An 11,208-nucleotide genomic window follows, 5' to 3' on the forward strand; every position below is an offset into this window, starting at 1 on the left:
TCTCTCTCTCCGTGAAAAAGCTTGTTTTTGTGTGTCCAATCAAAATGGAGTTGCTACAAAGTTGATGCTGTGCGTTGGAAGAAGGTAATCTAAGAAATAGTGACCCATTTGGTAACATTACCATCAGGCATTAAATTGCTAGTCCCACACGGCTGTGGTGGGACGCTGCTGACTCTGGCATTTGCTGTACTCCAATGAGGGCTTCCTGAGCCCACGTCTGTCGGACTCTAACTTGCATTATGCACGAGTAGTTCGACGCAGCCGGCGTCTCTCTCTCTCTCTCTCTCTTTCAACAATTGCTGCTATTGTCAATGCTTGCAGCAGTAGGTAATTGACTGACCACCACCAGCTTTTTTGTGCTGGCATGTATCCTAGGGGTGGATGTGCAGCAGTTGCGTATCAGTGATTGCAGCGATGCATTGTCCTGCTGCTACAGTCACATCTTGTGGTAGCTTGATAGGTCAAACACCTACCGAGATGCTCCTCAATGCAATGAATGACTACATTATTCCTGTCACCACTATGTTGGTGGTTGGTTCCTCTTTTATTCTTTTTATTCGAGGAATGCATGGTCGACTATAAACCCAAGTAGTTTAGGTTCATGTGAACTATCATGCACCGTTTTATTCTGATCAGGCCGGCCAAAAGGACTGAATCCACACTGTAGAGCTCGTGAATCCTTTCTTACGGCGACGCATCCTTCGTCGGACAACCGGTGCCGTGAAATGAATGCATCAGAAGTCGTGTTAGTCGCCGACGCCACCTTTGAAGCGGTGGCGTTCTCGTGAATTCGTCATCTTCTCAGGGGTGTAATGTGCCTTCGGCTGCCGCAGTCAGCTGTCGACTTCCCCGATTCACGTGGACCTGCGGCACAGATTTGCTTGTCGTGTGTCGTCCGCCTTTCGCCGCCTTGTCCTGTGTAGGTCACCGCCCTCGCGTCCGTTCACTAAATTGTTCCTGCGGCACATCGCAGCCGTCGGCTCCCCGTTCAAAAATTCCGCACGAGTCCACGTGTGTTGGCCCATCCACCTTGGCTCTTCTGTCTCAGCCGAGCCGCCATTCGGGGAACTGCGTCTTCCCAATGGTTGTAAGTCACACGTGATGATGTAGGGTCCACGAGAACACCAATCACAAGGGCCGTCACGAGTGACCTAGGGTGACGAGCCCGGGGCCTTTCAAATTTGAGCATCATAACGGTCGGATGGCCCATCAACCCGTCCCTGCCGTCCGATCGATCGGCCGCTGCAACGGACGCCATTAAATATCCCGAACGGCAACTCGAACTCTCCTGCCTTCCTCCTCACCGCCCAACACCCTCCTCCTCTTTGATGCGCGTGAGCTCTGTCTTATCGCTTCTGCTTCGGGAGGAGAAGCCACTGCTCTCCGTTATCTTCCTTTTCGCCCTTGCGTCGTTCGCTTTCCTGAAGAACAAGAAGAAGGGCTCGGGCGTCGCCGTCGCCACCGCTTCCGTTTCTGGACGCCACGTTTCTCAGCCACCACAACAGAACGATCCGGTCGAAGGTAGTTTCTTTATCCCCTTCTGTCGAATTCCTCTTAGGTCGAGCAACCTTCGCTCGGACCGTCGCGTTCATGCCGGTTCGCGGCCGACGGCGTGGTGATCGAGTCCCACGGTGGCCCTCGATCTGATGGAGTGTTGCGAAGCTTTTCGACCTTGACGGGGGCATTATCGTCATTTCAAGTCATCAGCTACCTCCTCGCTGGTGAAATGTCGATATGGCCCTCATCGCCGCTCGCACGCGCGCTCGTTGTATCCTACGGGCCTTGCTTCCACTGAGTCCGAGTGGACCGCGTCGGCCTGGCCCTGAACTCGGTCCCTTGACTCGCTTCTTCTCCACTAAGCCTTGCCTCTGCTACTCTTCTTGTTGTTGATGTTGCTTTGCTGACCCCCCACAATCCAACCCAAATCCCACCTTCTTCCCGTTCTTAACGCAATAGTCATCGCGCTTCTCGTCACCTTCTTCTTTCTACTGCTTAGAAGAAAAGGAGGAACAAACAAAGCTCATCCTTTGCCTCTGCTCTTCTCCCAGATCAGCGGGATCAACACCACCAACAGCAGCAGCGAGTCATGGTGGAAGAAACAGAGCACAACACCTCCGACGGCAACGTCGCAGCGATGCCGGTGGAGGACTGGCTCTCCCGCGCCCGCCTCCTCGTCCCCACCGCCCTCGAGAAGGCCCGGTCCGCCAGGGGCTTCGCCGGGCGATGGAAGTCCATCGCCTCCAAGATCGAGCGCGTGCCCACCTGCCTCTCCGACCTCTCCACCCACCCCTGCTTCGCCCGCCACGCCCTCTGCCGCGAGCTGCTCGAGTCCGTCGCCGCCACCCTCTCCGAGGCCGTCGAATTGGCCGACCGCTGCTGCGGCGGTGACGGCGGCAAGCTCCGGATGCAGAGCGACCTCGACGCGCTGTCAGGAAAGCTGGACCTCAATCTCCGTGACTGCGGACTCCTCGTCAAGACCGGCGTCCTCGGCGAGGCAGGCCCCCCTCCGGCCTCCACCCCCGCTCGGCCAGGCGAGGCGGAGTTCTCCGGGTCGAAACTCTGCGAGCTTCTCGCCCGTCTCCAGATCGGGCACGCCGAGGCGAAGCACCGGGCCTTGGATGGGCTGTTGGAGGCGATGAGGGAGGACGGCAAGAGTGTGATGGCGGTCTTGTGCCGAAGCAACGTCTCCGCCCTCGTACACCTATTGACCGCGTCCTCCCCCAAGGTCCGCGAGAAGGCCGCCACCGCGGTATACTCGTTCACCGAGTCGGAAAACTGCGGGAATCTGCTGGTCTCCGAAGGGGTGCTGCCGCCGCTGATCCGGCTTCTGGAATCCGGTAGCCTAGTCGCCCGAGAGAAGGCGGTGATCTCGCTTCAGAGGTTGTCGATTTCCGCCGACACCGCCCGCTCCATCGCCGGCCACGGTGGGATCCTCCCTCTCATCGAAGTCTGTCAGGTCGGCGACTCCACCTCCCAGTCGGCGGCTGCAGGTGCGCTGAAGAACCTGTCGGCGGTGCCCGAGGTGAGGCAGAGCCTGGCGGACGAGGGAGTCGTCCGTGTCATGATCAACCTGCTCGACTGCGGTGTGGTGTCGGGATCGAAGGCGCACGCCGCCGGGTGTCTGCAGCAGTTAACATCAAGCAACGAGAGCCTGAGGAGGTGGGTGGTGTCGGAGGGAGGGGTTCGGAGCCTCCTGGCGTACATCGACGGACCCTCGCCACAGGAGGCAGCAGTGGGCGCATTGAAGAACCTGGTGTGCTCCGCGCCCATGGATCGTCTGATCTCACTCGGCCTGCTTCCTCGCCTAGTACACGCGCTGAAAGATGGATCCCCGGGGGCACAGCAGGCGGCAGCAGCCGCCATCTGCAAGATCACAAGCTCGGCGGAGGCGAAGAGAACGGTCGGAGAATCCGGTTGCACGCCCTTGCTGGTGAAGATGCTGGAGGCCAAGAGCAACGGCGCGAGGGAAGCGGCGGCACAAGCCATGGCCAGCCTGATGACCCACCCGCACAACGCGAGGGAGGCCAAGAAGGAGGAGAAGGGCGTGGCGAACCTGGTCCGGTTGCTCGACCCCACCCCACAGAACACGGCGAAGAAGTACGCGGTGGCTTGCCTGCTGATCCTGTCGTCCAGCAAGCGGTGCAAGAAGATGATGGTGTCCCACGGAGGGATCGGGTATCTGAAGAAGCTGGCGGAAGTGGATGTTCCAGGAGCGAGGAAGTTGCTCGAGCGACTGCAACGGGGGAGGCTTCGGAGCTTGCTGTTCGCCAGGAGATAGGCTGCGAGCTCCTCTCTCTCTCCATGTTTCAGTGTCTCTCTGAAACATCGCGGACTACCGACTGCAACAAGAAGCCAGTGATAGATTTGTAGGCTCTTCTTTATCGGTTTGATGTCTCTGCTGCTGATGATTTCATGCCTTGTGATTGATTTCGTAGGAACAGTTGAAATGACGAGAAAGATCTCTCCATCCATCTTTTGTCCCCTTCGTACGACCAAAAGCTTGGAATCCAACAATTCCGGTCATGACGGCTGCCAAGGTCAAGAAGCTGTGCTGTATCTTGAGAGTATCTTGCACCACACGTAGGGCCACCGCCCGTTCAACGCAAACAAGCCCGCCGCCAGTATGACCGCCGCTTAGTTTAATGGGCGAGTTAGGGTCGGTTTCGATCACGGAGGAAGTCCACGGTTTCGAGACACTAAAATGTCGAGACAGTGCGGACACAGCTAAGCTCTCCAGGCCACACTCCACATGCATGCACCTGAAATCGTGAGTTCCATGGGAGGATCTTGAATCTTTAATTCATATCATTAATAGGTTTGAATATATCACCATCATCACCATGATAATTATATGGATGTCCTGTCTATCACCCATCATATCCAAATATCATGTATGACCGGCCTCATGAATTCACTCTCATTTATCCCATCCAATTATTAGAGGCTACTGTAAAGGATGAGACACTAAAGAGAGACTGTTCTGATATTATTCTTAAGTTTTTTAACCCCTCCATTTTATTAGGTTTGCTTTTTTTTTCTTCAATAATCATAATCGAATCTAATTATTTTTTGACATGAGTTTTGATTTGAACCTATTGTAAATACCTTATAAAAAATTAGACGTGTGTAGTTTACATTTCTAAGAGATTGTAACAAGGAAAAGTACTTATTTTATGATAAAAGACAGGTCAAACGAGAGATGTATGCCGTTGGATCGATAGAAATAGATGTGGAGAGATGACAGTGTGACCATCTCCGTCTCGTTTAGAAAGAAAGAAACAGGTAAGGGAGACACACCAAGTGACGGAGGAAGAAGAGGTGGAACGGAACCTCACAGGCTACAAGATCCATTCAGCAGTTACGTACGACCTAGCGATCTTTTTCTTGATTTGTTTTTTCGTTCAAATATTGATTGTTGACCTCTTGACTGCATTTTAGGTGCTTTAACCATCTGCATACCTCCTTGGAGATTGAATATGTCACCATTTTTCTCTTTTAGGAAATTGTAAAACTTGCAACTTTTCACTTATAAGTTGTGGCTATGAGTGGCTAATTTCATATTACCTTTTTATTAAACTATTTAGTACCATGATCTTTATATTTTAAAAAGTTATAATGACACATATATAATTACAAAAAGCAAAACATCTAGATTCATTTATACTAACGACACCGGTTTTATCAACAAAAACATAAAAATAAAAAAATAAAAAAATAATAATTTTAATATTCTAATTCTTTGTGACGAACGACATCGGTGCTGATGGTATCGTTAGGGAGCCACGGATGACTATTGTGAATGAGAAGAGCGACGACGAGAGATGAAAATCGTTTTGTATCTATATCGACGTCGACGTAATTGTCGAGTGATGCTACTCTATGTTTATATCAACGTTGATGCAAATGTCAAATAACGAAAAGGTCGCTCAGCAATTACGTCAATATTGATATAGATGCAGAGAAGTAAAAGGGCCGCTCGACAGTTGTGTTGGCATCTACGTAGATGTTGAACAACCCTCACCTCTCATCAATACTTTCTTCATTCATAACAACCATCTCCTAACCCCAACAAAGTCATCCTCTACCACCACTGATGTCGTCCACTACTATGAACTAAAATGTTAAAATTATATTTTTGCTCTTTGTTTTTATGTTTTCGTTGATAAAATCAACAACATTATAATAAATGAACATAAATGTTTCAATTTTGTAACTATAGTGATGCCAATATAAAATACTATGTTTGATACCAATCTAATCAAGGATGGATATGTTTGATACCTAAAATATCAAATCATATGTCTAAATAATTTATTATTTTATAAGTCCAATAAGGCAACATGGAAACAATGGAATACTAGACGGCAAGGGAACGAGGGAAAATATCGATCCAAGAAAGCGACCGCGAGAGGGGTCTTCGTTGCTTTCCCTTGCCCTTTGGGAGGAGCTTTAGAGCAAGCGAGGAGTTTGAATTTGGAATCAGAAGAAGGGAGAGAGAAAGAGAGAGAGTGAGAGCGATTGATGATGCATGATTGCTTGGTTGGGCAGGGGAGAGGGGAGAAGCTTCGTGGGGACAGAGCAGAGCGACGTTGGTTGGCGACCATATGACCGAGACGGGTGGGGTGGGGGACATGGATTTCCAACTGTCACCGCCCATGCCACCACAACGCGCGTGAGGTGCGCGGGCGGCCCAACCGAAATCTAACTGTCAGAAACGTGCTCCAAAGAGATACCTGCATTATTATGTTTGACTCAATGATATTGGAAATCTTTGAAGGCGTCAACAAGATACTGCCGCCCAAAGTCGGTTTTTGTCTTGTAGTATAAAACTGGCGATCTCGGGACTGCAGCTTCCTTCCTGGGTGGGCGCTGCTTCCCTAGTTCGATGGGTCGGCGGGTGAATGGATCACGTTAAACCACGTGATGGGTTGATCGGATCCATAGTATAAATCTATCTAAACGACACATATTAAACTCACTTGAATTCATAGTATCCGGAAAAAGGTCAGGTCCTCCGACAATAGAATAAGGGCCTTCCACACATGTATCCTTTTGACAGTTTGGAAATGGTATATTTACTCCTTTAAAAATTAACAATATATATTAAAATATTTAAATCATCACTTCTGTTAGCTTTTGTCTAATAAAATTATATTAATCATTATCAACCACACATGATACTTTTTTTAAACTTCAAATCTAAAAAGACAAATAAAAATTTTACTACTTGGAAGAAATTTAAAATGTAATATTTTTAATTGTATTTATATCATTTGAAGTTTCAATGGTGTTATGCTAACGTTCATCTAACAGAATTAACGACAATGTTATTTAAATAAGTTTTTAAGTATTATAGGAATATATGCACTAAGATAAATTTTGATGCACAAATAAAAAACACGAAGATATATATATATATAGTTTTATCATAAAATATTACATAGTTGATGTATTTAAATCGGTTTATTTCTTTAATTGAACTAATTGATATGTAGATGCATCCACACGCCCGTACAAAAAGACCTGCCATTAGGAAAATATTTTCAGAATAATTTTACTTGAAAATTGACTTGAAAGTTGGGCTCAATTAGACTGGTATAACTCACCATGTCAAACCAAGTCTAATTTGATTAATTTTAATAATGAAAACACGTCTTTTAGGGTTCAGACGGGATTGACAAGACATTTTATTGCGAAGGAGGTCAGACCATTTCAAGCGATGCGTCCCAGAATTAATCGGATAATTCCGAATAAATAGGTCGTCCGTTATATCTGTCTACCCAAAAATATTAGCCAACTATTATTTTTAGGAATTTTTTTTCTTAAGATCTAAGTAAATTATCCGCCGAGGAGCAGCAGCGGCCCCGTCGCGTCTACGGACGCGGCAAACGCGTCACCGTCGCTGCCCACGAACCCGCCTCTCTCTCTCTGTCCTGACTGCACCCAACCCGCCTCCCTTGGGATAAGTAGGGAATAATTTATGTGCGCAAGACTTGAGGCCAGCGCAGTGACAACGGACACCTGAGTTGGGTAACCGAGTCTAGGTTCGCCTCATCCGCCACGTCCCAATTTAATTTGCCCCACCAGGCACCCATTCCTTCCCATTAAAAGATAGCCGTCAAAGCCCTTTGCTCGCCTTTATCCAGCTGTTCCTCCAACCGCGTTACGACGGCGACGTCCGCGCCCGCCACTATATACATATCTACGGCTTGCTCCCCCACTACTCCCCAGTAACACCAAACACCCCCCTTCTCACTAGCGCTCGACCATACGCACGACTGCAGAGCATCTCAGTTTCAGAATGGATACCTTTTATGGTGGGGACGGCGCCGCGGCCTCCTCCGGCTCCAGCTCCAGCTCGCCTTCCTCGGGGGAGACGTGGTTGTACTCGACGGTGTCGCAGGCGCCGCCGAAGCGGCCCGCGGGGCGGACCAAGTTCCGGGAGACGCGCCACCCGGTGTACAAGGGCGTCCGCCGAAGGGGCGCCGCCGGGCGGTGGGTCTGCGAGGTGCGGGAGCCCAACAAGAAGACCAGGATCTGGCTGGGCACGTTCCCCACGGCCGAGATGGCGGCGCGCGCGCACGATGTCGCTGCGATGATGCTCCGGGGCCGCTCCGCCTGTCTCAACTTCGCCGACTCCGCGTGGCGCCTCCGCGTTCCGCCCTCCTTCTCGAGCTCCAGGGACATCGCGCGGGCCGCGGCGGAGGCCGCGGAGGCGTTCCGGCCGTCATCGGACTCCAGCGGCGACGCTGCGTCCCCCCCGATGACAGAGAGCTCAGCACACGCATCACCATCGTTGCCCACGACGGCCACACCTCCCCCGACGTCACCGGAGGAGGGCGCCGGCAGCGACAGCTACCGCGGAGGCGCGTTTGATATGATGAATTACGACGACATGGATTTGGGATACTGTTACTACTCCAGTATGGCGGAGGAGTTGCTGGTGGAGCCGCTGCTGTACAATTGGGATGATGTCGATGCTGGCGCCGACCTGCCACTGTGGAGCTACTCCATATGATGATGGAGACGACAACGTGGCACCTGACCAGGTCGATGTTAGGTTTCATGTATATTAGCTACTGTGAAATTGTGATAGATAGAGTGCCCAATTTTGGTTCGAACGAGATGACTTATATTTAAAAGGAAATGAATGCATACTCTCCTAGTCATCTCAGCCATCGGTAATTTGGTCTTCTGTAACATCTCAGCCATCGGTGACAAGCCTGCCACATGTCACATCTATTATCAACAACTGATGTACGAAAGCAGCAGACAAAAAAGAAAAGTAATTTGGTCCGTACGAATCGGAGGGGATGCAGAATCTTACGTGTAACTGTTGATGTGGCTTTGTATGACCGACGAATTCCTTCTGTCCACCGGCGAACCAATCAACTCTGGGCAGCAATTTGGTAATTGTGAGAAACAGAAGTCCTGTGGCTGTCAAAAATAGATACATAAATAAATAAAAGAGTAATGTCACAGTACAGATGAACACTTGCCAGGAAGATCCCATGAGTCCGCCACTATCGGATATTTCACACTTTCTGGTGTTGGGGTAGAGAGAGAATACAGACGAACCCCACTTGAATCATTCTGCAGATGCGGTCAAAGGTCAAACAGTCTTTTCCACTAGGGTTTTGGTTAATGTCTTGCTCTCACGGTCAACGTTGGTGACACCTGAAATAACACGAGCAGAAAACAAATTTATTTACCATGCGATTAATGCCGAAAAGTAAACGAGGTGAATAACTGTTAGGATTCAGAAAGCCAGACTCAATGGATCAGATTCTGTGTGCATGCATGTCTGTATTCCTATTTGGATACAGAGAAAAGAGGCCAAAATGGATCTACAAATTAATCCATGGCCACCACATCTGACATCGTCTCTTCAAATTCACATGAAAACAAGAAACAAGCAAGAATCTATAGAGACGTGGGACAAAAGGAACAAAAAACAGATTCCCAGCAGCGTCGTAAAACACTAATAGTTCACTAAAATTTAATCACGATTACGTCAAAACTCTAAAGTCAGTTTAAAATCCAATAGTTCTCTAATTTAGTAGCAAGCAGATAGAATAGCTGCATAGAGAGATAAAGAGAAGAATATAAGTAGACCTGAAGTAGCAATAAAGGAAGAAAGACCAGAAATAGTAAAAAGTATGTGTGCTATGAAGCCAATATTCTCTCATACAAGCAACCAGACCTCTTTTTCCTTCTTCAACTAAGACTCTATTGACTCATACAAAACACAACTATCGCCTCCTTAAAATCAAGTGCCTACTTGACATATTGATTAATTGACAAATATAGTCTGCCCTTGACCTGAAAAAAGTAGCAACCGAAGCTTAAAAACATTAATTTGAATCCAACATATTGACCTTTGGATATGCCAATCCAATTTGATATCTTTGAACTTTGCCTTGATTGGATCATTAATTTACAGCCTCGGGTACATCAAGTTGCATAGAATGAATGGTTTAGAAGAGTGCCCAGTTGATTTATGTTTGCTTTAGATTATCAAGTTAGAAGTGATCAGCTCACAAGCAACACATCAATGTCTATGAGCAAAGTGCCCCTTGATTGCCAAAGAAGACAGAAAGCAAATGTGTTGCACCATGAATGTCATATTACTGGAATAATGTTACAACATTAAAAAAATCATTATGAAAAGGAAAATATAGTGCATACCTTTTCTTCCAATAAGCCATTGACCTCTTTGAGAACGTATACAGGATCAATGCTTCTGTCAGTCAACAGAAACCAGCATTCATCATCCAGCAGAAGGAACATCTGGCTCATCTGATGGATCGGTTGACTCATCAGATCCTGATAATTCAGCCTGGCTGACTTCAGTTCCCTCAATGGAGAGAGTATGAAGGATAGTACTAAAGGTGGCTCTCTGCCATTTGACCTGGCAAGGATGACCATGTATAATCTCCACCCACATGATGGTGTAAAACTAACATTGGTCAAGTAACAAGCTCTCATTTCTCTTTAGTAATCGGTAGGAAGCATACTCTGACTATATAAGATAGCAAATTGGTGCTGGAAACAAGTTAGTAAGTCAACCAGATCCTCAACTTCAGGATTATCCAGCTACACAAAAGGCCTTCCTTTCCTGCAGAGTACATTGGGTAATGTTGTGTTGCAAGGATATAAAGGTTCATAGATTACTCGTGAATCTAAGATAAGGCGATAAAATGACTAAACAGATTAAATCATGAAAGAAAGAGAGTCAATATAAACAAAGAGAAGATTCTACCTGAACAGAAACTGAATGTAAATAATGAGAGCAAAGTTCTAATCAATCTTAAAGCATCAAAACTTCAGAAATATATCAACTACAAGCAAAGTAAATTTGTACATTGCCATTTTTGATTTGTTCAGCTCGTCATTATCAATTCAATGCCTCAATAGAACTTAAATGTTTAGGCATTTGAGAATACCTCAATTCAGGAAGTTGAAAACCAAAGAAGATTATAATATACGAACAAAAAAATATTTACTAAATTGTGGCCTAAGTATCAACACATTAGATGCCCTTGTAGATTATATGCATATCATTTACGGCAATCTATCATTTCATTGTCTATAAACACAAAACTTAGATTAGGTTGCCAGACAGTCAGAATTTTATTGGGATCGGAAACCAGCAGCAGGAAGGGCGTGGTTTTGCCTCCTTAAACCAACCTGATACAAAAGTGAGAG

The 11,208-nt window shown here is 47.4% G+C and overlaps 2 protein-coding genes across 2 annotated transcripts; both read left to right on the forward strand.

Moving 5' to 3' along the window:
• Positions 1-67: 67 nt before the first annotated feature.
• On the forward strand, positions 68-3,969 carry LOC103990509 (vacuolar protein 8). Its single transcript, XM_009409678.3, has 2 exons — positions 68-1,521; positions 2,049-3,969. Exons 1-2 carry the CDS (start codon positions 1,329-1,331, stop codon positions 3,776-3,778), a joined length of 1,923 nt encoding a protein of 640 aa, XP_009407953.2. The 5' UTR covers positions 68-1,328; the 3' UTR covers positions 3,779-3,969.
• A 3,741-nt stretch (positions 3,970-7,710) lies between these two features.
• LOC103990508 (dehydration-responsive element-binding protein 1G) lies at positions 7,711-8,678 on the forward strand. Its single transcript, XM_009409677.3, has one exon. The coding sequence runs from the start codon at positions 7,802-7,804 to the stop codon at positions 8,516-8,518; it is 717 nt and encodes a 238-aa protein (XP_009407952.1). The 5' UTR covers positions 7,711-7,801; the 3' UTR covers positions 8,519-8,678.
• The last annotated feature ends 2,530 nt before the right edge of the window (positions 8,679-11,208 follow it).

Source organism: Musa acuminata, chromosome BXJ3-7 (assembly GCF_036884655.1).
Source record: "Musa acuminata AAA Group cultivar baxijiao chromosome BXJ3-7, Cavendish_Baxijiao_AAA, whole genome shotgun sequence".
Taxonomy (NCBI): Eukaryota; Viridiplantae; Streptophyta; class Magnoliopsida; order Zingiberales; family Musaceae; genus Musa; species Musa acuminata.

What these genes read in the sequence shown, in the direction of transcription:
- LOC103990509 (XM_009409678.3), top strand. Translation starts at nt 1,329, where the DNA reads ATGCGCGTGAGCTCTGTCTTATCGCTTCTGCTTCGGGAGGAGAAGCCA. An exon ending in ACAGAACGATCCGGTCGAAG is followed by an intron (nt 1,522 to 2,048) that starts GTAGTTTCTTTA and finishes CTCTTCTCCCAG; the next exon opens with ATCAGCGGGATCAACACCAC.
- LOC103990508 (XM_009409677.3), top strand. Translation starts at nt 7,802, where the DNA reads ATGGATACCTTTTATGGTGGGGACGGCGCCGCGGCCTCCTCCGGCTCC.